We start from the raw sequence: 25980 nt of genomic DNA, 5'->3' as shown, positions 1-25980 counted from the left end.
CTTGTTTTACCATTTGAACAATTGCAATTCTTCCAATTTTCTTTTTATTTCAGCTGGTCCTGTTGAGTTTGATCCTTTAATTGTATCCAAATACTGGGGATTAGGGTCAAGCAGGGCAGACATGGGTGCAAACGACACTGAGCTGTAACTTTAGTATAAAATTCACTTGTATGCTAATTGGTAAGAAAAGGCTTAAATAACCAGAATCTGAAAAAGAGCAACAAGGTAAGAATGAAGTAAAAGAAAGTAAACATATAAACCTGCAAACACAACACGGTTTCACCTTTGCGAATGTCTTTTATATGTAGATATCAAGTCAGGCACTGGTTGGGGTGCATGCACTGATACAGTGTGTTGCCACATCCACCACATGATGAAACAACTTGGGATCCCAGTTGGCAATGCCCCAGGCATACACATGGTCCAGTTCCACAGATGGTTGTGTCCAAGTGGTCATTAAAAGCCTGGATCTTTTTTTTTTTTCCGGACAGAATCAGAATCAATTGGGAAAAATGCAAAGGTTCTACCTCCACTCTGCACAATAGTCACAGTACCAGTGTACAGGCCGGCCATGATATCCAGCAACTTCGGGGTGTCATACACGTGCGCTTAGGAGGCAATCAACAAGCCCTGAGGTGAGTGAAATATCACAAGGCAAGGGGTTGAAAACGCCTCTCTCTCTTTTTCGTCAGACCAAAATAAGAAAAATAACGTACCTTCCATACTTCTGGGTTCCCAAGATGGCCACCAAACGTCACTTCCTCATCCGGCACCCTCTGATGACATCACTTCCGGCTCCATCTCAATGACGTCTCATGAAGATGACGTCACTTTCACCATTACATCACTTCCAGTTCCTTCTGATGATGTCACATCTGTCTGCCAGTTACGACGTCATCTCCTGCCACATCATTTCCGCCCGCCTTTATGTTACAGTATAAAAACGCCATCTTTCTAATTCACATTTGTCAACTGCTGTTAAAAAGTATTTGATCCAAGATTTTTGCCTTTTTGCATTCTTTTGTCAATTAGACATTACACGGGGACGGTCCCCAACTCTTTTCCGTTGTGTAAGCTTTGTTATTTTATCACGGGGGAAATTCCACGAAGACACAGGATATCCCACAGGGTGACTCGATCAACTGAGTCGAACGCCTTATGAAAATCAATAAGGGTTGCAAAAAAACTCTACATTACAGAAAGCATAAATGACAAATATGAAGGAAAAATAATCAATCTCATAAGTATTCACCTCCTTTAATATGACACGTCACTGGGGCAGCAAAGTGGCTTTAGAAGTTCCATCACTAATTCAATGGAGATCACCTGTCTGGGGTTTCAATTGATTATATGTGGATGGCCAGCAAGTGGTGAGTCAGTATGGAAGTCTAACCTTCTCCATGAAGACACAAGAACACACCAAGCAACTCCATGAAAAGAACAATTCAAGTGATGGAGATAAGGAAATATCCAAGCCACTGAATATTTAGTTAAATCAGTCATGAAGAAATAGAAACTGTATGGCCAGAGCAGAACACCCATAAAAACTGAAGCAGACAAATTGGGTAGGCCATCAAGAGGCCTCTGTGAACTTTGAACAAGTCACAAGCTACAATGACAGACATTGGAGAGACTGGGCAGACAACAACTTTGCCCAGCTACTTCACCAGTCACAACGTTATGAGAGGGCGGCAAAATAGAAAATCACACAGGACCTCTCGCAAAAGGCACATGTGAGACTTAAGTCAGCTGGAAGAAGGTTCAAAATTGAGGTTTTTGGCTATCAGACAGGAACACTACACATTAGCAGCCTTGAGATGTGAGGATGCTTCACTGCAATAGGCCCTTGCAAAGGCTTGTGAGGCCTCAAATGAAGAGAGCAAAATTGTGGCAAATCCTGGAGGAAAACCTGATGGAGTCTGCAAAAAAATCTGCATTTTGGGAGAAGACAACGAGCCCAAGCAGAAAGACAAAGCTACACCGGAATGGCTTCAAAAGGACAATGGGAATGTCGTGCAGTGGTCGAGTGTGAGTCCAGTTCCTGTATTTGTCAAACATCACAGAGCAGGAAAAAGGTGCTAAGGAGCTTAAAAATCTTAAAGAAAATAATCAAGATAGAGAAAGGAACAAAACTGAGTACAGTTGCTAGATTATCAAAGATTTCTTAATATGAATGTAGGAAAGAGCTGTGGAAACAACTGAAAGACTGATAAAGTGCACAGCGTACTTTCTCCTGTCATTCTATGGTCAAGTAAAGAAGAAAAATAAAAGATCGGGGGTAGCCCAAGGCAAACCCTGTATATTGCAGTATGCAAACAGCGTACAATAAAACGTGTGGTAAAGTACAATGATGAGACTTCATTCAATCTCAGCTGGTCTGTCAAAAATGGAGTCATTTCCTCTTATGTGGAACTCTGGGAGGAATATGCGGGTCCAGGTATTCTCAATCTGGAAGTGAGATCAGAGTCTGAGAGGTGTCAGTCTTACATTCTGCAGAGGGGAAAGGAGAAGAGAAAGCGTTATTAGACAGTGCCCTCTTGCGTCTCAGCGGTAAATTACACTTACCTAAACCTTTAGGTTGCTCACCAAGCACACGTGTGACACACCTTAAGTGCAAATCAATCTAGCAGATGTTTTAAATGACACTGTTTCTTCACACTTTATAACAACCATGATAATAAGTGCAAGAAACTATTTCAACATAAATTTCAATAAAGGGAAGAACAGTCATTCATTTTCCAAACTTGCTTAAGCGAGGCAGGGTTTGTGTGGCATCTGGAGCGTATCCCAGCAGTCATCTGGGTGTTCCCTTGTCTTTATATTACCACATAGTTACCCATAGATGTGATTTTGACCAGTATATTTCTCACAATCTTGTCCATTGTCATCTGGCCATACCTCAAATGGATTGGATTTTGAGTTTTCGTGATTGTGCAGCTAATCAAACTGAATTTTCTCCTTCAAGCTGCTTCATTACTGTTGATTACTTACGCATACAGGGGGCAAGGTTTTGCAGTTGACTGTTGATGAATTATAGCTGTAAATGTCTGAAAGGAAGAGTCAGATCTCAAGAGGACAGAATTAAATGTGTCCTTCTGTTGAGTGAAGCATTGTGGGTAGCAGAAAAAACAAGAAAAACAAACTTGTTCCTGGTGTAAGGGTTTACCTTTTTAGGAATTCAAATTGTTACAGAATTTCTTACAAATAGAATGTGTCAAACAAAGCAATGTAAGTTCTGTTTATCTGTTATGGTTTGTGGCAAATTGATTCTACATATATGCGTACTATAGAGGCTGTGAGTAATTTACTTTTGAAAGTTAAGTAAGTGAAGAACAAGAAAGTAAGGTTGCTATATTTGTGTTAACTTTGTCTTTACAGTTAATGTAAGGCACTATAAACTAAGAAATTTAAATGTATTATTGTCATTAATAATATTTAAAAGTACATTAAAGGGTCGGCTCAGGTTGGACGGTTTGGAGACAAAGTCAAAGGGTTAGATTGAGTTGGTCTGGACATGTTCAAAGGAGAGATGCTGGGTATACTGAGAGAAGGGTGCTGAGGATAGAGCTGCGAGGTAAGAGGAGAAGAGGAAGGCCTAAGAGAAGGTTTATGGATGTGGTCAGAGAGGACATGCAGGTGATGGGTGTAACAGAGCAAGGTGGGAGCAGCCAAAAGAAGGAAGTATTTTTCTTTAACTCTCAATAATGCTACTCAGTAGTTCCTTCAGTAACAATAGTAGCATCTAGTGATAAACTTCAATACTGCAAGTAATATTCTTTGCATATGAATTTTCAACATGTTACATATTATTCTTAGTGAGTAACTATATTAATGTTAGTTTAACTTTTTTGTTATAGACCACAAGTATGTACACATATAAACTCATTAAAGTCTTGAACTGTATTTTACTCTTCAAGTGTTTTAATCGACAAATCGATCTGTTACTTTAGTTTTCTCTCTTACAGTGCACTCGGATCCTGCACATAGCTGAGAGTGCTATATAAAAGCAAACTGAGCTGAATGAACAAGTAAAAAATAATTCATTCATTCATTCATTCATTGTTTCATTGTTTCATTTATTAATAAATTTATTCTCCACCGCTTACCTGAAGCAGTGAGGCCCATATGTCCCTTTTTCAAGCCTCACTTGCCAACTCATACTGTGGGATCCCTAGGCTTTCCCAGGGAGATATAAGCTTTTGAGTGAGCCCTGGGTCTTCCTCGGGGTCTCCTCACAGCTGGTTGTGCTTGTATAACCTCCACAGTGAGGCATCCAGCTGAACCACCTCAATTTGCTCCTCTCAATGCTGAGGGTCAGCGACTGTATTCCAAGTCTCTCCCAGGATGTCTGTGTCTCTTATCTTATCTCTAAGGGAGAGCTCATCCACCCTGCAGGGAAAGATCATTTTGTCCGCTTGTACCCGCAATCTCATTCTTCCAGTTATTAACCAATGCGCATGACTCTAGACGAGGGTAGGGATGTACAGTAGATTAGCGTAGCAATTACATAACTGCGGCCCCATCCATCTGTTAATCTTACCATCCCTTTTTCTCTCACTCGTATTTAATTTCCTCCACTTGATGGACCTCCTTGAAGTGCTCCTTCCACCACCAGCCAACATTAGGTTAAGAGAGCAGGAAAGTTGTCTTCCTTAGAGAGACCAGCAGGGGGAGCCTTAAGCCTATTTTGCTTAATTTGAGAAGGGAGGTTCTTCTCTGAGCTGCTTTCACAAAATCCTCTTTTTGAGAAGGAAAAAATAGACTAGTCAACCATGAAAAGTCAAGACATATTTCAGGAAGCATGTTGTTATCAGGGGAATTGTCATCGCTTGAAAAGAAGGTTCAGGTGAATGGCTAAATAAAGAGAAATAGCAAAGCGTGAAGGACGAGTTGTCACTCATTATTAGACGAACACATATTTCATTAAAAATACTCGGTGACTGAACCTTCTTTAACACTGGAAACACGCTGGACTAATAATTCAGAGGTCTGTCATAGATGCTGGAAAATGATTATATCTTTCATCCAAAATTTCACAGGAAATCTGATTTGTCTGCAAGATCAAATTAACATGCCGACAAAAGTAGAGCTTACTCAGTTTGAGTTAGGTTTCCTTGAAAGATACTTTTAAAAGAAACAACTTCTTTTCAAATGTCATCTGTGTAAAGCTGTATTATGCTTCAGATATTAAAATTATCCATAAGAAATTTGTCATTAGATGATGACAGTCTGCTTTACTAAGATAGCAAATAACCATCGAATAAAAGTTTGATTATTACTCACAACAAAATGCATTTTTAACAATGAAAATAATCTCTAAATTTCCAGTGACTTACTTTCTATCAAGCCCTGCTTCCATTTTCAGCTTTTCCATTAGACAGATCAATTGATCAAACCCTATTTGGTTCAGATGGGTATTATTTTAAGTTGAGATAACAAAGTGTAATGAAGGGAAAAAGTCAAACAATTCAATTCCACTGTACATCAGTTTCCTACCCACCATTAGTGCAACTTGAGAGTTGTGGAGAATGTAAAGACAGAGACTGAATCCAGCAGCTTCAAGCGTAAGGTGAGAACAGAAACTTTGCTTGAATTGCAAGCCCACTTACACCGACATGCTGGGCCCATTTTAAGTAGCAAATTGACAGACCAAAAGAACACCTGAAATGTAGCACCAAAAAAATCATAAGACATGAAAGCCATGTGTAAGCTTTACACAGAGAGTATTTGGAGCAAAATTTGAATCTAGTCTCCTAGAAATGTATCACAGTACATTGGAACCTCGGTTCACGACCATAATTCGTTTCAAAACTCTGGTCGTAAACCGATTTGGTCGAGAATTGAAGTAATTTCCCCCATAGGATTGTATGCAAATACAATTAATCTGTTCCAGACTGTACGAACTGTATGTAAAGATCTTTAAGCACAAATATAGTTAATTATACCATAGAATGCACAGCGTAATAGTAAACTAAATGTAAAGACATTAAATAACACTGAGAAAACTAATACTGCAAGAGCTTGCGCTATAGCGCTACGCACCGCTCGCTAAAAACACTTTTTTAATGAGTTTTAAGCACAGGAAAAAATGAACATTTGAAAAATCTGTAATTTAATAAACCACCAAGAAAAGTAACATTGCAACAATGAACGCTACGAACCGATCGCTGTAAACAGAATTGGAGGTTAAAATCCAATAGATAAAAGTCTTCATTAAATACAACAAGGGTAAAACAATGCTCGGATCTGTCTCTTTAAAAACAAGCCTGATGCATTCTTTAACTGCCTTCCCAGCCTTATGCGTCCAGCCGTCTCTCTCTCTCTTGTGTGTGTGTGTGTCTCTCTCTCTCGCGGGCATGTGTGTGTGTCTGTCTCTCTCTCTCGTTCGGGTCTCTGTGTGTCTGTCTCTCTCGCGCATCTCTGTGTATATGTCCCTCTGGCATGTCTGTGTGTGTGTCTCTCTCTTGAGCGTCTCTGTGTGTGTGTGTGTGTGTATCTCTCTCTCTTTCTCACTGCACAGGGAATGCACAGGAAGAGACTGAACACGAGCAGAAATCATCAGCACGCACAAACGAAAGGGAAACTGGCTTGTTCGTATACCGAGTCTGTGGTCGTGAACAGATGCAAAAGTTTGGCGAACTTTTTAATCGTAAACCGATTTGTACGTGTCCCGAGACGTTCGTGAACTGAGGTTCCACTGTACCGGTTTTCATTACCTCAGTTTGTCATGGGAGTGTTGTGTGAATTGGACTAAAGTAGCAGGTGTTTATTTGTGATACTGAACATTTTACTGCTCGTTTGAAATACACTAAAAGGGAGAAAAAGAAAACAATTTGAATATAACTTTGTTCCAGGTATCTTCATGTTCTTTTTTCGGCTGCTCCTGTTAGGGGATGCCACAGCGGATCATCTTCTTCCATATTGTCCTGTCTTCTGCATCTTGCTCTGTTAACCTTTTGTTCCAGTTATAAACGAGAAATCTTGACTGTACGGTAGGCTATGATGTACACCTCCGGACCTGTAGCTCCCTATGGTAGGTCCTGGAGAATGGATTATCTCTCTAACAGAGCAGAGTTTGAGACTGTAGAATGTTTTCCCTGATGTGGATGTAAGCATCAGTGGAGCAGCACAAGGAACACACCGGTTTTCTTTTCTCTTTTCCCTGTACTGTTCAGATTATAAATATAACACCAAGTCATGTTTCTTGGTACAAAGTACTTGACATCAGCAAAACCAGGGAACTGTTTATTGATGTTGGTTGCACAAAAGAGACTCTCCAATAGTGATGGGTCGTTTTTGAACGAATCTTTAATGTGACTCGGGAAGAACGAGTCGTCTCGTGGGAGTGATTCGTTCAGTAGCGCATGCGCATTTGCGCAACTTCCTGTAGTTTCTGTATTGGAATAAGCTTAACCAGCTCAGTCTGAGTCGGAAACAGAATTGATTAGTTCATCTCTCGAGTCTTCAGGTTCGAGTCATTCGTTCATCACGTGACAGCCCCCCCCATAAGCTTAACTTATGCAATGGACTGAAACCCAGTCCAAATGTTGTTTCTACCTTTTGGCCAGACTGTTGGGGATAACTTCAAGCTGCCCTACCACCCTGACATGAATAAGAGGGTTAAGAAGATGGATCAATGGACAGATAACCAATTTTCTTCACTGTGCTTGCCAAGTAACAAGTATGTGCAGAGGACAGATGAGAAGTATATTGGGAGAAGGATGTTAAGGATAGAGCTGCCAGGAAAAAGGAAAAGAGGAACACCCAACATTTATGGATGTGGTGATAGAGAACATGCAGATGGTGGGTGTAACAGAGCAAGTTTCAGAGGACAAAAGTATATGAAAAAAATCAGCTGTGGCAACCCTTAACAAAAGCAGACAAAACAACAAGTCCAACCCAGACTATTATACTGCTTAGGTTCCTCAGGCTAGACTAGAAGAACCTTCTGATCAACACCTCACCAGTAGCCCAAAAAGAAGAAAAGTTTTACACATCAAAAAAGGAATAGGCACCCACATGCAAGGTGAAATCTCAGTAAAATTAAAATGCTGTTGGACCCCAAAAAATAAAATCAAACATTAAATGGAAAGGCTCCAGTCTGAACAGATAGGTGGCTCTGAAAAGAGCCGTTGGTGTTGACAAACGGATCGCCTTAGCTTACTTGCTCTTAGCTGGTTTCTCGGTCTTCTTGGGCAGAAGCACGGCCTGGATATTAGGCAGCACACCGCCCTGAGCGATTGTCACGCCACCCAGCAACTTATTAAGCTCCTCATCATTACGCACAGCCAACTGCAAGTGACGAGGAATGATTCTGGTTTTCTTGTTGTCGCGAGCAGCATTGCCAGCTAACTCGAGAATTTCAGCGGTCAGGTACTCGAGCACAGCAGCCAAGTAGACAGGAGCACCAGCGCCCACACGTTCAGCATAATTGCCTTTTCTGAGAAGCCTATGAACACGACCGACGGGAAACTGCAACCCAGCTCGAGAAGAGCGAGTCTTAGCCTTGGCGCGTACTTTACCTCCAGTCTTTCCTCTTCCAGACATTTTGTTCAATATACACAACAGTATTCTACAATATAATGAGAATGGATACTTGCGCTGCGCTCTTATAAAGGTTTCCTTGGGGCGCTGCGAGCTGAACGAACTGACTGCTGATTTGCTTGTGCTCCTACGTCACTCGGCTTGTGGCGACTCGAGGGCGTGGCCTTCGAACTCCTTTGAACAACGCTTCAAGTTTAAAAATACCGCTCCGAGCAAAATGAACAATGTGCCTTTTAATTATTTTGATTGTTCCTGTATTTGACATGTATATTTCATTGAACTGATGCATTTCAATTTTTGTATACTACACCTGTCTCTCTATTCTTTATTTCATTTCACCGATTGTTCTTACTGAGTTTCTGCAGCTTCTTTCCTTCAGCCCTGCGAATTTTAACTCTTGCGATCATGTGCAAGTTACTTTGCTGAATCTCCTTTGATGAGCTGATCACAGATATTGTTAACCTGCTCACGTAATAACTGTTCGAACGGAAACAGAAATAGTCGGTAGTGAATTAAAGAAAACCCTTGACACATACTTTTGAAGTCATAAAGCCAATGCAAAAAAACGCGCGCGCGGATTTTGTCCCCTTCATTAATTCAACGGTCGTTTGTAGCCACGCCCACCGCTGCCACGGTTTCTGTATGCTTTAAAAAGAGGAACCCGGGAAAGTGCAGTACTGTATTCAGTTGCTACAGAGTGCAGATATGCCTGAACCCAAAGCAGCACCAGCCCCCAAGAAGGGCTCTAAGAAAGCCGTTTCTAAGAGCCAAGCGAAAGGAGGAAAGAAACGCAGAAAGTCCAGGAAAGAAAGCTATTCCATTTACGTTTACAAAGTATTGAAGCAAGTACACCCCGATACGGGTATTTCTTCTAAGGCGATGGGAATCATGAACTCGTTTGTGAACGACATTTTTGAGCGCATCGCCGGGGAAGCTTCTCGTCTAGCGCATTACAATAAGCGGTCCACGATTTCTTCTCGGGAGATCCAAACTGCTGTGAGGCTTCTGCTGCCAGGAGAACTTGCTAAACATGCCGTGTCCGAGGGTACTAAGGCAGTTACCAAGTACACCAGCTCTAAGTAAACCGAACTACTTGCTTGAACCCAAAGGCTCTTTTCAGAGCCACCCATCTACTCAAAAAGAGCACCATTAACGCAAAAACCGGTGTTTGCTGGGTTTATGCAGTGTACCTTTCCCGTACGCTTAGTATGTTTAGGCCACATGCACTAGTTTCATTTGGTTTTTGGTGGATCGGAACTAGTGTCCATCATGGGCGTCTATTTAGGTCAGGGGTGTCCAGTCTGCGAGCCGTGCTCCATTTGTAATTGGCCCGCAGCAAATTTTAAAAATATTAAATATGGCCCACACGAAACTTGTTCTTAACTGTATTGTACTTCCTAGTCAGTCATCTTCCAACCTGCTATATCCTAGCACAGGGTCACGGGTTTAACACAAAGCGGAGCTACTGTCTTGATCAAGACAGCATCTTCACAAATAAGTGCAAGCAATTTGTTACGGGTGACCAAAGAAGCGCAGAAAATTTTAGACACCGTAGGAAAATGTAATATTTCTTCCTGGATGTCAAGGGCAAGTGAGCTGGCTGGGTTACTGGGCAGTGAGGGCCAGTGTTAAATCAGAATCAACATACATGTCACATACTATGCTTTACCTACTGCTTCTACACTCTCAGGTACAGTCAGCCAGCATTCACTGTGTAACCCACAGACATAGAATTACTAGACACTGCATGACTAGCAGCATCGTACATCAACGTCGCCGCCATATTGCGTGTGGCACTGCTGTGGAGCGAAGTAATTGATAAAGATGCCTCATGCATGTGCTGCTTGGGATTGTACAAACCGCTGTATGCTCCAAACCAGATCCTGGGGAATTACATTTCATAGGTAAGGTAAAATCCCGTTTTATAATCTTAACTTTAGTTAAACCAGGCTAAGGTAGCAAAGCTATGCATTTATGTGCTCAAGTGAGCCTCCAAACAACGTTTTGGCTCAACGTATTTAGTCACTAACTATGTAGTTTGTTGCTAGCTGTTAACATGTCTCAAACTTTGAAGGTTTCCCAAAGAAATCCACCTCAGGAAGCAGTGGGAGGTAGACCTTAGAAAGGATTTTGAGAAAGCTGTCCTGTGATGTATGCCATGCTAGTTTGGTAACAGATGCTGTACCGGCATCATATGGTCAAATCTACCACTCGCTCACATTAAAAAACAGAGGAGGTTTGATGATTCCTTCTGAGGGTCCAGTCAAGGTGGTCAAAGTAGTTGAGCGTGTTATTCCGACAGTTGACATTAGGGCAAGCTGTCAGTGTATCTTTGATCAGTCAGTTTGTTTGGGCTGAGATTGGTTCAGATGATGTGTTTTCTCAAGGAGCACATTGAGGAAACATAGTTTGAAATTGACAACCATCATTTTATGCTCATGTCTTTAGTTGTGTCTGTCTTCCACAAACTAAGGCTGCACCATAATGCCGGACTGAATACTCTCAAATTACAGAGTGACAATACACGGAAAAAGATATGTAAGACAGTTCTATTTCAAGGATTTTAGATCCTATCGTGTATAATATTTAATTAACTACATTGTGTGTGTGTGAGAGAGAGAGAGGTTGAGAGAGGAATGACTGAAATGTTTTCAGAAATTATTAAGCCAATTTGTATACAATAAAATTGTTTATTTTTGTCATTGAGTATATCATTTCACTGTTAAAAGAAAGACCAGACGGCCAGTTGCAGTATTACTATTTTGACTTTCAGACATTGGTCAAGTTTTGTCTCAATAATTAATAATAATAATGATACATTTTATTTAATAGGCACCTTTCTTGGCACTCAAGGTCACCTTACAATAAAATTAAACAATATTAGTAAAATTAAGACAAGAGAATGATAAATCAAAAAGCAATAATTAGATAACAAACAAAGATAACTGGCAGTAACAGTGCAAAATTGACAATTGGTATGCCAGTTTGAAAAGATAAGTTTTGAGGGTAGTGTTAAAATGTGTTATTGAATCGAGCTGACGGATATGAGAGAGAAGAGAATTCCTGAGGTGACGAGCACAAGGAGAGACGCTCGAGCTCCCAGAGCACTGAATCTGACGTGTGGTACAGAAAGTAGAGCTGCAGATGAGGATCTGAGTTAGCGAGAGGAGTGCAAGTCTGGAGGAGATCAGTGAAGTTGTGGAGAGCTTTAAATGTTCAGAGCGGTATTGTGTATTGTATTCAGTAGTGAACAGGGAGCCAGTGAAGTTGAGAGAGAATTGGTATAATATGTTTAGTGGATTTAGAACAGCAGGTTATTATCCTGGCAGCAGAATTTTGAAGAAGTTGTAAGCGATGGATACTTTTTTGTGGGATGCCAGATAGAATAGCATTACAGTAATCTATACGTGAGGTGACTCGGACATTAACCGATACTTCAGTACTGTGTTGTGTAAGAACAGGACGAAGTCTAGAAATGTTTCGGAGATGGAAGAAGGCAGTCCGAGAAATGTTACTTATATGGGAGGAATTATTTAATAATAATAATTATTATTATTTAATAATTGCCATTATTAGTGTATAAATGGATATAAATAATTGCATTTAAATGATTCGCCAGAATCTGTTGTATGTAAACAATACTGTTTTAAATGTTATTGTTTTTTAATCAGAAAACCCGGTTTCCACATCTACCTGTATTAGTTTAAATGGCACTTTTGCCACTCGCAATATGGTGGACACGCTGACATATCGTGTCGACTGGGCAACACAGTGAATGAGGCGTTTATCTAGATATATCTATGGTGTATCCTGCGTTAACGTGTGACATGTGACCACAACCAGCCAATCACACAGAGGCTGGTGTGTAAGGCTGATTGTCTGTTACCCAGAGCCTTATAGTAAAGAGGATCTGCAGTTACCAAGCTACATTCCCAAGAGTAGATGGATGGTAAAAAAGCAAAGGTGGTGCCGAAAAGGCGAGAATATAAAAACGGAAGGCACTTGAAAATGATGTGGCCAAATGCACCAAACTGAGTGGCTTTTTAATTAAAAACCCTCGGTTTGAAAGCAAAAGTCTAAGTGGAGACTGTGAAAAAAGTAAGTAAGCTATGAATTTGCAAAGCATTTGTTCATATCACATAGACTACGTTATATGCCATAACGCCATATAATTCATTTACATGATTCAAACACTTAAACAGTAATTTGCAGGCAGTGCTGTATTTTGTTTAGAGCACTGCTTGTTGTGACACTGATGCAACCTAAATGAGACACATTTGTGGTCCTCTAGCCCCTCAGCAGCAGCCTCCATCCCAATTTGCTGCTGGTGATACTGAAGAGCCAGAACCAAGCAGCAGCCATAAAGCCTTCATTTCAAAGGGAGCAGGTAGGATTACTCTATGAGTGAACATTGTGATAAAGTTTATTATGCATTATATGCTGTAATATTTGCCTATATAAAAAGTGCCCAGAGATTATGAATGATTTGGCATCACAAATAAATAACCTTTGACCTGATCAGAAAACTTTCTAATTAAGGTCGATTTAGGCTAAAAATGTTTGCAGTTTTTATGTGCCATCAGAAGCTGAGCCAGGAGGGTGTAGGCCTAGTGTGTCCACATAAAGTGCTGCTGTCACTGTGAAGGGTTTAGGTGAGCTCATTATAGGATGGATTAGTTCAGTTTCACTATAACCACCTTTTATGCCTCATATTACTGCAGACTGATTATACTTTTTCTACATGTTAAGTTTGTAAATACACAAAATCCACTACTGAAAGTGAATAGAAGAAAAATAAGATTGTATTTTTCAGTGAGAAAAATCTTCATTGTTTTGTTAAAAGCATGTTCCATGTCAATCTTGCTAAAGCCTTACAGAATGTTGTTTTTTATTGTAATGCAGGTGCAGATGAGTCTCATAGGGATAGGAATACTGAGGGAAGTGTGAATAAAAGAAAAAAGTCTACTCAGGGGCAGATTAAATAGGCCACAGCAACTTAGCAGCAGAAATTTGAAGATGAGACTGTTGATCATAATAACTTTGATTAATTTGCTCATCCTCAGTTGCAGGACATAAATGCATTTTTTTCATTTCATCCACAACAATCTCCAAGTTGTCCTATACCAGCGGTTCTCAGACTTTCGTATTTCGCGCCCGCCCCTCCTTTCTACCTGGAATAATTCTGCGCCCCCTGCATAATATAAGATAGATGAGAATAACCCCTGATACAACTAAGGTCTGATACTCGTGTGGTGTCGCCATATCCTATCATTTTTACTTCCATAAGATTTGCATGTGTTCGGCTAACTTCAATGAAATATTTGCAATTTATTTTTTTAAACTGTTAAAATGCCTTGTGTGGTTTTTGGTAGTAATTCTAATCCCAAAAACAAAGAATAAATGATTTATTCTTATTTAATTATTTTTTTATGTAAATAAACAATTAAATATGTTTTAATTTTTAAAAATCTGGTAAACGAGGACACCGATGAAGTCAATCTGCGCATCTATTTTCGTCTGACAAATATTATACTGCTGTTAGTTGTATCATGAAAATAACCCAATACGCAGTATATTATTTAACTCAATTTGGCAATATTGGCTACGCATTAGATCTATTCCTTCGAAATGTTTTATTTCAATTTGAGTTATAATGCAATCGCTGTAATTATATTCTTGCAAATTTAAATTTAAAATAAAAATGTAAAAAATTAATTTTGATGTCTTGTTCATTTATTCGATGCCCCCCCTTGTACAGCTTCAGTGCCCCCCCCAGGGGGGCGCGCCTCACAGTTTGAGAACCTCTGTCCTATACCAAACATTTACAACAGAAAAGATGGAACCAACTGGAAATGGTTGACTTTCTGTGAAAAAAATCAGTCTCTCTACTTACTGTATGTCTGGCATTTGCTCAATTTTCTAGTGATAGCCCATTCATAAAGCGAGGCATGAAAACATGGAAACATGTTCACCAAAGAATAGAGGAGCATGAAAAAAGTAAGTTGCACAAAGATAGTCCAGATGTCTACTTTCTGAAAGCACAAATGGCAGATGTCAGAAGCCTATTGATCAGCAATCAAATGTCATCACATGTTGAACAAGTTAAAAAGAAACGTCAGGTGGAATATGTAGTTGATATTGTAAAAGTTATTGGCAAATGTGGCCTTAGCTTTAGAGGTGATAAAGAAGACATTGCTGTTAACCATGGAAATGTTCTCGAATTGATTTTGCTATTAAGCAAATATGACATTTGCCTTCAGCAGCATGTAAATGCTTGCATAGAAAGTAGCAAAAAGCAGCATGAAGCTGGCGCGATAGGCAGAGGCTCTTTAGTTACCCTGCTGTCTAAGGACATGTTTAGCAAAGTTATGGATGTAATCAATCAACTCATAAACATAACAATAGCAGAGAAAGTTAGACAGGCTGGCATGTTTTCTGTTCAGATAGACACAACGCAGGATATCAACTCTAAAGACCAGTGCTCTATCATATTTAGATATCTAACGGATGTCATCCATGAAAGACTGATTGCCATAGTGGACTGTGAGTCATTTACAGGGCAGCATTTTGCAGAGATCCTGAAAAAAGTGCTAGAGAAGCTCAATATTGACATCAGCACATGTGTGGACAACTCAACAGATGATGCAGCTAATATGCAGGGTCAGTAGTATCAGGGGTTTTTCTGCACTTCTCTCTGAGCAGTCTCCACCTCAGATTCATGTATGGTGTTATGCACATCTTTGAAATCTTGTTCTTGCAGACACAACAGGTAGTGTTGTGGAAAGTGCCTCCCCTTCTCACTGCTTAATGAAATAACAGTTTTCTTTAGAGAGTCATACAAGCATATGCAGAAGTGGGAACAGATGAGTCAGGACACACACCACAGAAGACTTTGCCCAATAGGGCACACAAGGTGGTGGGCTAGGGATCAGGCACTAAGCAAATTATTTGGGTGTTTTGGGAATCCTCAGGGAGCCTTGTTGCTTTTGACTTTACACACCATTGTAGAGGACAGTACACAAAAGCCAGCTGTGAGGGCCAAGGCAAAGGGATTAATAGACGGCTGGTTGAAGGGACAGAGGACAGTCTCAGGAAGTGTGCTAAGGACTTTAAAGAAGTTAAGTGTGCAGCTAATAAGTTTGTGCAGTGGGCTAACAGAAAGCTGCAGGAGGAAGAAGAGTGTGAGCTGGTGGTGCAAACTGCCCTTTATGAGCGAAGGGTCAGAAAAAAGAATAAAATGCCAGGGGAGCTTGCAGAAGATGAGCCATTAGCATCAGCTATCACTTACTTCACTGTTAATGTACACAATGTCATTTTAGACACAGTAACTGACAATATCTACAAAAGGTTTTCTGCTAATGCAAAACTTTGTTCAGATTTTGCACATCTGGATCCTAGAAACTTTGTTCATGTGAGAGAAAATGGGCTTCCGAGTTCAGCTCTGGAAGAAATAAGCAATTGTCTGCTTAATGTTTTACTTGTGTTTCTGAATGGATGAGTAGTAATTTTCTCAAGCTAAATAAAGAGAAAACTGAAATTTTAGTGATTGGCATTAATGGATATAATGATGTTATTAGAAATAAACTTGATGCATTAGGATTAAAAGTCAAGACGGAGGTAAGGAATTTAGAGGTAACTATTGACTCTGACCTGAATTTTAAATCACATATTAAACAGATCACTAGGACAGCATTTTTTCACTTAAGAAATATGGCAAAAGCTAGACCTCTTATAGCATTGCAAGATGCTGAGAAATTAGTTCAAGCTTTTGTTTTTAGTCGACTAGATTATTGTAACACACTCCTCTCAGGACCACCCAAAAAAGACATCAATCGATTGCAACGAGTGCAGAATGCAGCTGCCAGAATCCTAACTAGGAAAAGAAAATCCAAGAACATCTCTCCAGTTTTGATGTCACTACTTTGGTTACCTGTGTCATTCAGAATTGACTTTAAAATCCTGCTCATGGTTTACAAAACATTCCAATTTGTAACCTTAGATCTTCAAATGAGTGTCTCCTTAGAATTCCAAGAGCTAAACTTAAAAGAAGTGGTGAAGCAGCCTTCTGCTGTTATGCACATTAAATATGGAATAGCCTGCCAATAGGAATTTGCCAGACTAATACAGTGGAGCACTTTAAAAAATGCTAAAAACTCATTACTTTAACATGGCCTTCTCATAACTTCATTTTAGTTTAATCCCGATGCTCTGTATATACAATTAATTATCATTACTATTCCTAGTGGCTCCAAAATCCATACTAACCCCTACTCTCTTTTGCTCTTTTTCCGGTTTTCTGTGATACTAATCTGCACCACCACCTGATCAAAGCACCGTGATGTTTCTACTTTAATGGATTAAAGTCCAGAAGTCCACGTGACCGTCATCAAGTCCTTCAAAGAGAACCCAGAATACAATGAGGACTGATTGAAGTCATTGATGTTAGGTAGAATGCCGAGAGGGGGCTGGGTGGTCTCATGGCCTGGAACCCCTGCAAATTTTATTTTTTCTCCAGCCACCTGGAGTTTTTTTTTTGTTTGTTTGTATTTTCTGTCCTCCCTGGCCATCAGACCTTACTTTTATTCTATGTCAATTAGTATTCTCTTATTTTAATTCTTACTTTGTCTTTTTTTCTCTTTCTTCGTCATGTAAAGCACTTTGAGCTCCATTATTTGTATGAAAATGTGCTCTAGAAATAAGTGTTGTTGTTGTTAAGTTTGACAGTAGAGCTACAGTTGACACATTATGTGGTGAACTGTGCAGCCTTGCATTCCAGTGGGAGAAGTTAAAGATGTCCCCCATGCAGTGTTACATTGTCAGGACAGCCAGTGAAATGTCACAAGGAAGTCAGGAGGATCTTTCCACAGTACTGCAAGATGCTGAATTAGAGAGCAAAACTTGTTCCTCCTGCAAAAACTGTGCCATTTTTTGTGCCATTAACTGATGCATACCATGTGATTGGACTGGCCTACAAGTTGTTATTAACACTGTCCATCACACAAGTAGTCTGTAAGAGAAGCGTCTCAACAGTAAAAAAACAGGCGCAGAAGCACTGTAGCCCAAAAGAACCTGGAAGCATACATGCTCATATGCACTGAGAAAGAAATCCTCATGTCTTTGGACAACGATGTGATTAGAAACAAGGTTACAGAAACCAGTTCGCTACTCAAGCATACATTAATCCTTTAAAGTTAGCCTTGTGTTCATGAAAATACAGAGGAAAAACATTTTACAAGAAAGTTACATTGTATAAGAAACAAGCAAAGAACAGTGCAAATATTTTTCTTTTATTTGATCTATTTGAGGTTAAGGGTTGAATATTTAGAAATTGAAAGCTCAGAAGGAAGAAATTTATGTGGTCATAAACGACATTGTTTTTGACAATGTGTCATTGCATCATTGTGTGACTCATTTGCTTACTTGTGAAAATAAATCAGAATTTATAAAGCATTATTTCCTTTAATCAGTAAATGATATTTAAGAAAAACATTTCTGGAGAGGATACTATAGTGTATATACACTCACCTAAAGGATTATTAGGAACACCAAACTAATAGGGTGTTTGACCCCCTTTCGCCTTCAGAACTGCCTTAATTCTACGTGGCATTGATTCAACAAGGTGCTGAAAGCATTCTTTAGAAATGTTGGCCCATATTGATAGGATAGCATCTTGCAGTTGATGTAGATTTGTGGGATGCACATCCAGGGCACGAAGCTCCCGTTCCACCACATCCCAAAGATGCTCTATTGGGTTGAGATCTGGTGACTGTGGGGGCCATTTTAGTACAGTGAACTCATTGTCACGTTCAAGAAACCAATTTGAAATGATTCGAGCTTTGTGACATGGTGCATTATCCTGCTGGACGTAGCCATCAGAGGATGGGTACATGGTGGTCATGAAGGGATGGACATGGTCAGAAACAATGCTCAGGTAGCCCGTGGCATTTAAACGATTCCCAATTGGCACTAAGGGGCCTAAAGTGTGCCAAGAAAACATCCCCCACACCATTACACCACCACCACCAGCCTGCACAGTGGTAACAAGGCATGATGGATCCATGTTCTCATTCTGTTTACACCAAATTCTGACTCTACCATTTGAATGTCTTAACAGAAATCGAGACTCATCAGACCAGGCAACATTTTTTCAGTCTTCAACTGTCCAATTTTGGTGAGCTTGTGCAAATTGTAGCCTCTTTTTCCTATTTGTAGTGGAGATGAGTGGTACCCGGTGGGGTCTTCTGCTGTTGTAGCCCATCCGCCTCAAGGTTGTGCGTGTTGTGGCTTCACAAATGCTTTGCTGCATACCTCGGTTGTAACGAGTGGTTATTTCAGTCAAAGTTGCTCTTCTATCAGCTTGAATCAGTCGGCCCATTCTCCTCTGACCTCTAGCATCAACAAGGCATTTTCGCCCACAGGACTGCTGCATACTGGATGTTTTTCCCTTTTCACACCATTCTTTGTAAACTCTAGAAATGGTTGTGCGTGAAAAATCCCAGTAACTGAGCAGATTGTGAAATACTCAGGCCGGCCCGTCTGGCACCAACAACCATGCGACGCTCAAAATTGCTTAAATCACCTTTCTTTGCCATTCTGACATTCAGTTTGGAGTTCAGGAGATTGTCTTGACCAGGACCACAGCCCTAAATGCACTGAAGCTACTGCCATGTGATTAGTTGATTAGATAATTGCATTAATGAGAAATTGAACAGGTGTTCCTAATAATCCTTTAGGTGACTGTATACAGGAACAACCTCAGAGAAGGGAACAGTCCTAGGAACAGCTAAGATACTGCCAAGAACCCTCAAGCTGCAAGACCTCTGGTAGAGGACCTGTGTTTGAAGTGAATATGCAACCACCCATGTGAAAGAGACGGTCAGCTGAGTTTTAAAAATAACGTGGGTGTATACTGTATATAGTGGGCTGGTCTGAGGTATGAAATTCCCTGGCTGAAAAGGAGTCCTACTCTGACCCAGAGTGAGTCTATTTGATTTGCAATGCAACTATTGCAGTGATGAAAGAGTATGTGTGTCGGCACTACGAAACCTACACTCGTGCCGAGCAAGAACAGACATTTAAGCAAATGGCTGATAGCACATTAGCCAGTTACGAGGTAGCGCAACTCACTGCCAGTCACGGGAAACCTTTCTCAGATGGTGACTTCATTGCAGTGCATCACTTAAGTCGCAGGAATAATATGCCCGGAGAAAATGCAGGAATTCAACAACGTTCGCTTGTCCAGAAACGCAGCTGGGCGGCGAATTGAAGATTTGTCAGCTAACTTAAAATCATCAAGTGTCAGATAAAGCTTGGGCTGTTGATTTTTACTCGATTGCATGTGATGAGAGCACTTTGAAATACAATATGAAAACCCATTAATGGAGAGCTGTGATGCTGTTTTTTTCATTAACCATATTCAATTATGAGGCATAATTTACCTATATTTGATTGATTTTGCTAGCGTAATACACAAGAGGTAAGGCAATATATATCTCACCTCTAGTGGGTGGCCCAGCCCTTCGTATATTTCTCTGCATGTAGCCCCCTAGTGAAAAAAGTTTGGACACCCCTGGTTTAGGTTATTTTCGTATCCCAGCTGGCCCTTTGTTTATAGCGGGCGAGTACAAAAAAAAGCAGGAGTCTCTGTAGCAAAAATATAGGAATGGACAGAATTGGTATGGGGAAATTTTCATTAGATCTGTGGCACTGCACGATATCGAAATGGACAAGATTGCTAAAAGCTACAGCTCCGGTCGCACTTGAAAACCTAAAGAAAAATAAGCTTGTCAGAAGCGGATGGCTACTGGCAATTTAATGCAGCTTAACAGAGGGTTACCGCAGACCAATCACTGGGTCGCAGGGCTGCTCAAGAACAGTCGTTTTTTTTTTCGGACAACAGAGCGCTTCTCGGTCTTTCCTATCGTTTAGAAAGCCAGATCAAAGCGCAGCAGAAGCATTCGTTCTAATCAGTTTGTCAAATAAGTACATCCTATATTGTAGATAATAAAAGCTCTCCAAACAGAAAACGTGGGTGGCTCTGAAAAGAGCCTTTGGATAATTCACTTCAAAATATCTTGATTTGACGATTAACCTCCGAAGCCATACAGAGTACGACCCTGTCTCTTCAAAGCGTATACCACGTCCATGGCGGTCACGGTCTTCCGCTTAGCATGTTCAGTGTAAGTGACAGCGTCTCGGATAACATTCTCCAAAAACACTTTGAGCACTCCACGAGTCTCTTCGTATATTAAGCCAGAAATTCGCTTTACTCCACCTCGACGAGCCAGACGACGAATAGCTGGTTTTGTAATACCTTGAATGTTATCCCGCAACACTTTACGGTGACGCTTTGCGCCACCCTTACCAAGTCCCTTTCCGCCTTTACCACGGCCAGACATTATCAGACTTACTTCAGCACTTCGAGTGACTGTTAAGCGCAGGACTAAATTTCTCGCATGATATCAATGGAACGACGACCTGCTCGAACACAGCAAAGGAAATGTCTGAGCGGGCTTTCAGGAAGTCGTGTTTTGAATTCTTTCTCCAATTTCCCAGCGACAGTCCCACGAACAAAGAAGCTAATCCGCCACGTGGAATCGAATAGGATTTAGAGTTATGGAAACTAATAAATGAGTGAGACTCTTACGCTTTCTTAAAAAAAAAGTGAGACTCGTAAGACTTTCTTTTTTTTTGGGGGGGGGTTTGTTACTTGGTGTGAATTTTAACTCGCAACCATTCAGCAGTTTAAGAGAACAGTGCGTTTGGGTGGATTTAAATTGTGGGCAATGATTTCTATTTGTCCTTTATGTTTTTGATGAGTAAATGTCAAAAACACCCGAAAGCATTTTTGGGCAGGTAGATCATTCTGGGGACTGTTGTTTGCTACAATTATTCTCAAAGGACTATCTTGAGTATTTAGCATCACTGAATTAGCTTCCAATACGGTTAACTGTGATGGGTGATTCAGAATGTTATATTCCTTTTTTTAACACGAATGGCTGTGCCACCTCCTTTCCCTTTAACTCTGTAAGATTTGTAGACAAAGTGACATCTCATTCTGGATACAGAAATGACTAGTAACTGAGTCTCACTGATTAGCATTACTGTATAACAATTTAATGTAATGTTTTTTTTTGTTCTGTACACTATTAGCATTCCATATTGCTAAACTTAAATTATGTGGTGCGTTTTAACAATTTTGGAGTGATAAGAGAAAATATTCACAACAGCAGGAATTCAGGACAGGAATGTCTATTGTGAAGAAATTTTAGAAATCTTCTGGTTTTGATGCTGGAAAAAGGGTTTATTAAAGATAAGAGAGCAGGAAAGCTATCTTCCTTAGAGAGACCATCAGGGGGAGCTTCAGGCCAATTCTGATTAATCTGAGAAGGGAGGTTCTTCTCTGAGAGCACACCGAGTATAATCTGCTCCTCACTCTGCCTGCCTGTTTTCTTTACCTATGAATGATGCATTCAATTAGAGGTACTAGGTGACGAGTTAGCGAGCTCTGCTAGTCTTTGAGTTTTGAGCAGAAAGACTGATGTCCTCTATCACAGCAGCTGTGTACCTGACTTCCAGGGAGACTATACTGAGGACTGAAGGGCTGGATAGTATTGAGGTGGGATGTGGCCGCTTCGTAAGAGTTGCACATACAGGTGCTGGTCATAAAATTAGAATATCATGACAAAGTTGATTTATTTCAGTAATTCCATTCAAAAAGTTAAACTTGTATATTAGATTCATTCATTACACACAGACTGATGTATTTCAAATGTTTATTTCTTTTAATTTTGATGATTATAACTGACAACTAATGAAAGTCCCAAATTCAGTATCTCGGAAAATTAGAATATTGTGAAAAGGTTCAATATTGAAGACACCTGGTGCTACACTCTAATCAGCTAATTAACTCAAAACACCTGCAAAAGCCTTTAAATGGTCTCTCGGTCTAGTTCTGTAGGCTACACAATCATGGGGGAGACTACTGATTTGACAGTTGTCCAAAAGACAACCACTGACCCCTTGCACAAGGAGGGCAAGACACAAAAGGTCATTGCTAAAGAGGCTGGCTGTTCACAGAGCTCTGTGTCCAAGCACATTAATAGAGAGGCGAAGGGAAGGACAAGATGTGGTAGAAAAAAGTGTACAAGCAATAGGGATAACCACACCCTGGAGAGGATTGTGAAAGCAAAACCAATTCAAAACTGTGGGGGAGATTCACAAAGAGTGGCCTGCAGCTGGAGTCAGTGCTTTAAAAACCACCACACACAAACGTATGCAAGGAATGGCTTTCAGCGGTCACATTCCTTGTGTCAAGCCACTCTTGAACAAGAGACAGCGTCAGAAGCGTCTCGCCTGGGCTAAAGAAAGAAAGGACTGGACTGCTGCTGAGTGGTCCAAAGTTATGTTCTCTGCTGAAAGTAAATTTTGCATTTCCTTTGGAAATCAAAGTCCCAGAGTCTGGAGGAAGAGAGGAGAGGCACAGAATCCACGTTGCCTGAGGTCCAGTGTAAAGTTTCCACAGTCAGTGATGGTTTTACCAGGAAGTTTTAGAGCACTTCATGCTTCCTGCTGCTGACGAACTTTATGGAGATGCAGTTTTCATTTTCCAACAGGACCTGGCACCTGCACACAGTGCCAAAGCTACCAGTACCTGGTTTAAGGACCATGGTATCCCTGTTCTTGATGGGCCAGCAAACTCGCCTGACCTTAACTCCATAGAAAATCTATGGGGTATTGTGAAGAAGAAGATGCAATACGCCAGACCCAACAATTCAGAAGAGCTGAAGCTATCAGAGCAACATGGGCTCTCATAACACCTGAGCAGTGCCACAGACTGATCGACTCCATGCCACGCCACATTGCTGCAGTAATCCAAGCCAAAGGAGCCCCAACTAAATATTGAGTGCTGTACATGCTCATACTTTTCATGTTCATACCTTTCAGTTGGCAAACATTTCTAAAAATCCTTTTTTTGCATTGGTCTTAATTGATACTCAAATTTTCCGAGATACTGAATTTGGGACTTTTATTAATTGTCAGTTATCATCAAAATTAAAAGAAATAAACATTTGAAATACATCAGTCTGTGTGTAATGAATGAATCTAATATACAAGTTTCACTTTTTGAGTGGAATTACTGAAATAAATAAACTTTCTCATGATATTCTAGTTTTATGACCAGCACCTGTACATCCCCTGTAATTTGTAGGATGGGCCTGTTGCCATTCCCTGGTTTATTGTGGCACAGCACACATATCTGGGTGTATTAAAACACATATTATTGGCATGGGAAAATACCCAGCATTGTTGGCACTGACTTATCTTAAGATTGTTAAGTAAATGTTCTACTTTAACATGTAGGAAAATTAAGTCAGTAATTTGAAAAATGTGCTTTCCTTTATCATTTCCAACTACATGTACAAACAGCAGGGGTCAAAAAAGACGGTGAGGGCCTGCCTTCATTCTGTACACTTTTTGATGGGAAAGTCTCTTTCATTAGAAGCTGTTCTGATGTGTTCTTCTTTTATAGATTTGGACATGCCAATTATAACTACTGTACTTTCAATGTTTTTTTCCAATTCCAATATCCAAGAATGGAATTCCATGTTAGAATCTTGTAGAAAGTGAAACAGCACTCTCTTGTCATCAGTGGATTTCGATTGGAGACAAATTCCATCTTTAGTTGTGATGGCTTTGAAGAGTGCAATATTTTGTCTTTTCAGTTCTTTGTCAAATTGTTGCCGGTTTTCTGAAGAACAGAAGAAAATAATGGGTGGAATGGCACACAATTAGGCCTTGCATGGGTAAAAATGAGAGCTGGTCTCGGTACAACAGGCTGGTGTAAGAAATGTGGGTGAGATAAAGTCCAAACGACTGTAGACACGATCAGATGTCTGGTCACAGGAGGTGCCGCTATTAACTCCACGGTGGTACAACTTTATTTGTAAACTCCCCTTTCCAATATCGAGGTAAACATCAATTTCAAGCACAATCTGAACTCTGAAAGTACTTTAATTCCTGTTGCTGTGGTCTGTAAACAAAATTAAATACATACACTAAGTTACAACGTTACGTTCAAGTACACATTTTAAACACTCTGAATGTGTAAGTTTAACAAACATTTGAACCTCTTTATATCAAATGATCTATGATAAACTTACTTTTCCGCAAGGACGCACAGCATTAATGGCTCAAGTGATAAGAGAAAATGACAAACTATTCTCACAACGTGCAGCAAGTAAACAAAGGAACGAAAGTGCGAAGCCTGAACTTTCAACCGGAAATATGTAGGAAAAGTTCTACAAGTGATTTTTAATATTCTGCCATTAGAGGTCGCAATTCAACCTGACGTGGGACTTTGTGGAGTGCTGGGTACCCAGCCCGTGGTATTGTACCACCAGGGCTCCAGACTGCAACTAAAATTATCATTTCTACATAGTTTGCCAGTTCCGAATGAAATCATTGAAACTTTAAACTAATTGTATTGTACCAGATGCAAAATGCAGATAAAACAATTTTTTTATTGTTAAGGGAAGTGCATTAACATACGTGTTGATACAGGCTCCCCCGTGCATATCCCTGAGCATCTTAAATGCTGGTTTAAATAATGAGCTGTGCACAAGGGGAGTCGGGCGAAAATATCAGACTTGAAGATGCATGCAGGAAAATATTTCTAAGTACACGGCGCTGCTGATGGAGGACCATGTATTCAATATGGTGAATTTCAAAGAGAGGCTGGTTATGATTGTGCCAGAACAATGAATGAAATGCTGAATATGACTCAACCAGTCATCAAATCAAGCTGTTCCTTGTGTTCACGTATCTTTGCACAACTTTTTTCTTGATTTAACTCGTACTCCATGCAAGAAAGAACACTGTAATGGAAAATGCTCTAGTCTGAATGGGTAGGTGGCTCTGAAAAGAGCCGTTGGGGTTGACAAATTTACTGTATACCCCCACTTTACTTGCTTTTAGCTGGTTTCTCGGTCTTCTTGGGCAGAAGCACGGCCTGAATGTTTGGCAGCACACCACCCTGAGCGATGGTCACACCACCCAACAGCTTATTGAGCTCTTCGTCGTTACGCACAGCCAACTGCAAGTGCCGAGGAATGATTCTGGTTTTCTTGTTGTCACGGGCAGCATTACCGGCTAATTCGAGAATTTCAGCAGTCAGGTACTCGAGCACAGCAGCCAAGTAGACGGGAGCACCAGCGCCTACACGCTCGGCATAGTTGCCCTTCCTTAAAAGCCTGTGAACACGACCGACAGGAAACTGCAACCCAGCTCGTGAAGAGCGAGTCTTAGCCTTGGCACGTGCCTTACCGCCAGTCTTTCCCCTTCCAGACATTGTACTACGAACACAACAATTTTCTGCAATAAAATGCTCGAGGCTGCCTGTGTTGCGTGTTTATAAAGACTTCCTTCGCAGGACTG

General features: G+C 40.5%; 4 protein-coding genes across 4 annotated transcripts; 1 reads left to right on the top strand and 3 right to left on the bottom strand.

Annotated features, from left to right (window-relative positions):
- Nucleotides 1-1261: 1261 nt before the first annotated feature.
- Nucleotides 1262-8650, bottom strand: LOC120514654 (histone H2A-like). Its single transcript, XM_039735147.1, has 2 exons — nucleotides 8165-8650; nucleotides 1262-2490 (listed from the first exon to the last, which is right to left on the bottom strand). Exons 1-2 carry the CDS (start codon nucleotides 8545-8547, stop codon nucleotides 2484-2486), a joined length of 390 nt encoding a protein of 129 aa, XP_039591081.1. The 5' UTR covers nucleotides 8548-8650; the 3' UTR covers nucleotides 1262-2483.
- Nucleotides 8651-9242: 592 nt separating this feature from the next.
- On the top strand, nucleotides 9243-9649 carry LOC120514670 (histone H2B 5-like). Its single transcript, XM_039735169.1, has one exon. The coding sequence runs from the start codon at nucleotides 9250-9252 to the stop codon at nucleotides 9625-9627; it is 378 nt and encodes a 125-aa protein (XP_039591103.1). The 5' UTR covers nucleotides 9243-9249; the 3' UTR covers nucleotides 9628-9649.
- Nucleotides 9650-20572: 10923 nt separating this feature from the next.
- LOC120514677 (histone H4) lies at nucleotides 20573-20987 on the bottom strand. The gene has a single exon (XM_039735177.1). The coding sequence runs from the start codon at nucleotides 20940-20942 to the stop codon at nucleotides 20631-20633; it is 312 nt and encodes a 103-aa protein (XP_039591111.1). The 5' UTR covers nucleotides 20943-20987; the 3' UTR covers nucleotides 20573-20630.
- A 4451-nt stretch (nucleotides 20988-25438) lies between these two features.
- On the bottom strand, nucleotides 25439-25939 carry LOC120514661 (histone H2A-like). Its single transcript, XM_039735155.1, has one exon. It carries the CDS (start codon nucleotides 25892-25894, stop codon nucleotides 25508-25510), a length of 387 nt encoding a protein of 128 aa, XP_039591089.1. The 5' UTR covers nucleotides 25895-25939; the 3' UTR covers nucleotides 25439-25507.
- Between the last annotated feature and the right edge of the window lie 41 nt (nucleotides 25940-25980).

The sequence above is a fragment of the Polypterus senegalus genome, chromosome 14, assembly GCF_016835505.1.
Source record: "Polypterus senegalus isolate Bchr_013 chromosome 14, ASM1683550v1, whole genome shotgun sequence".
NCBI classification, from domain to species: Eukaryota; Metazoa; Chordata; class Cladistia; order Polypteriformes; family Polypteridae; genus Polypterus; species Polypterus senegalus.
The sequence above is the reverse complement of the archived record's forward strand: the minus strand, read 5'-3'. Positions and strand labels throughout refer to the sequence as shown.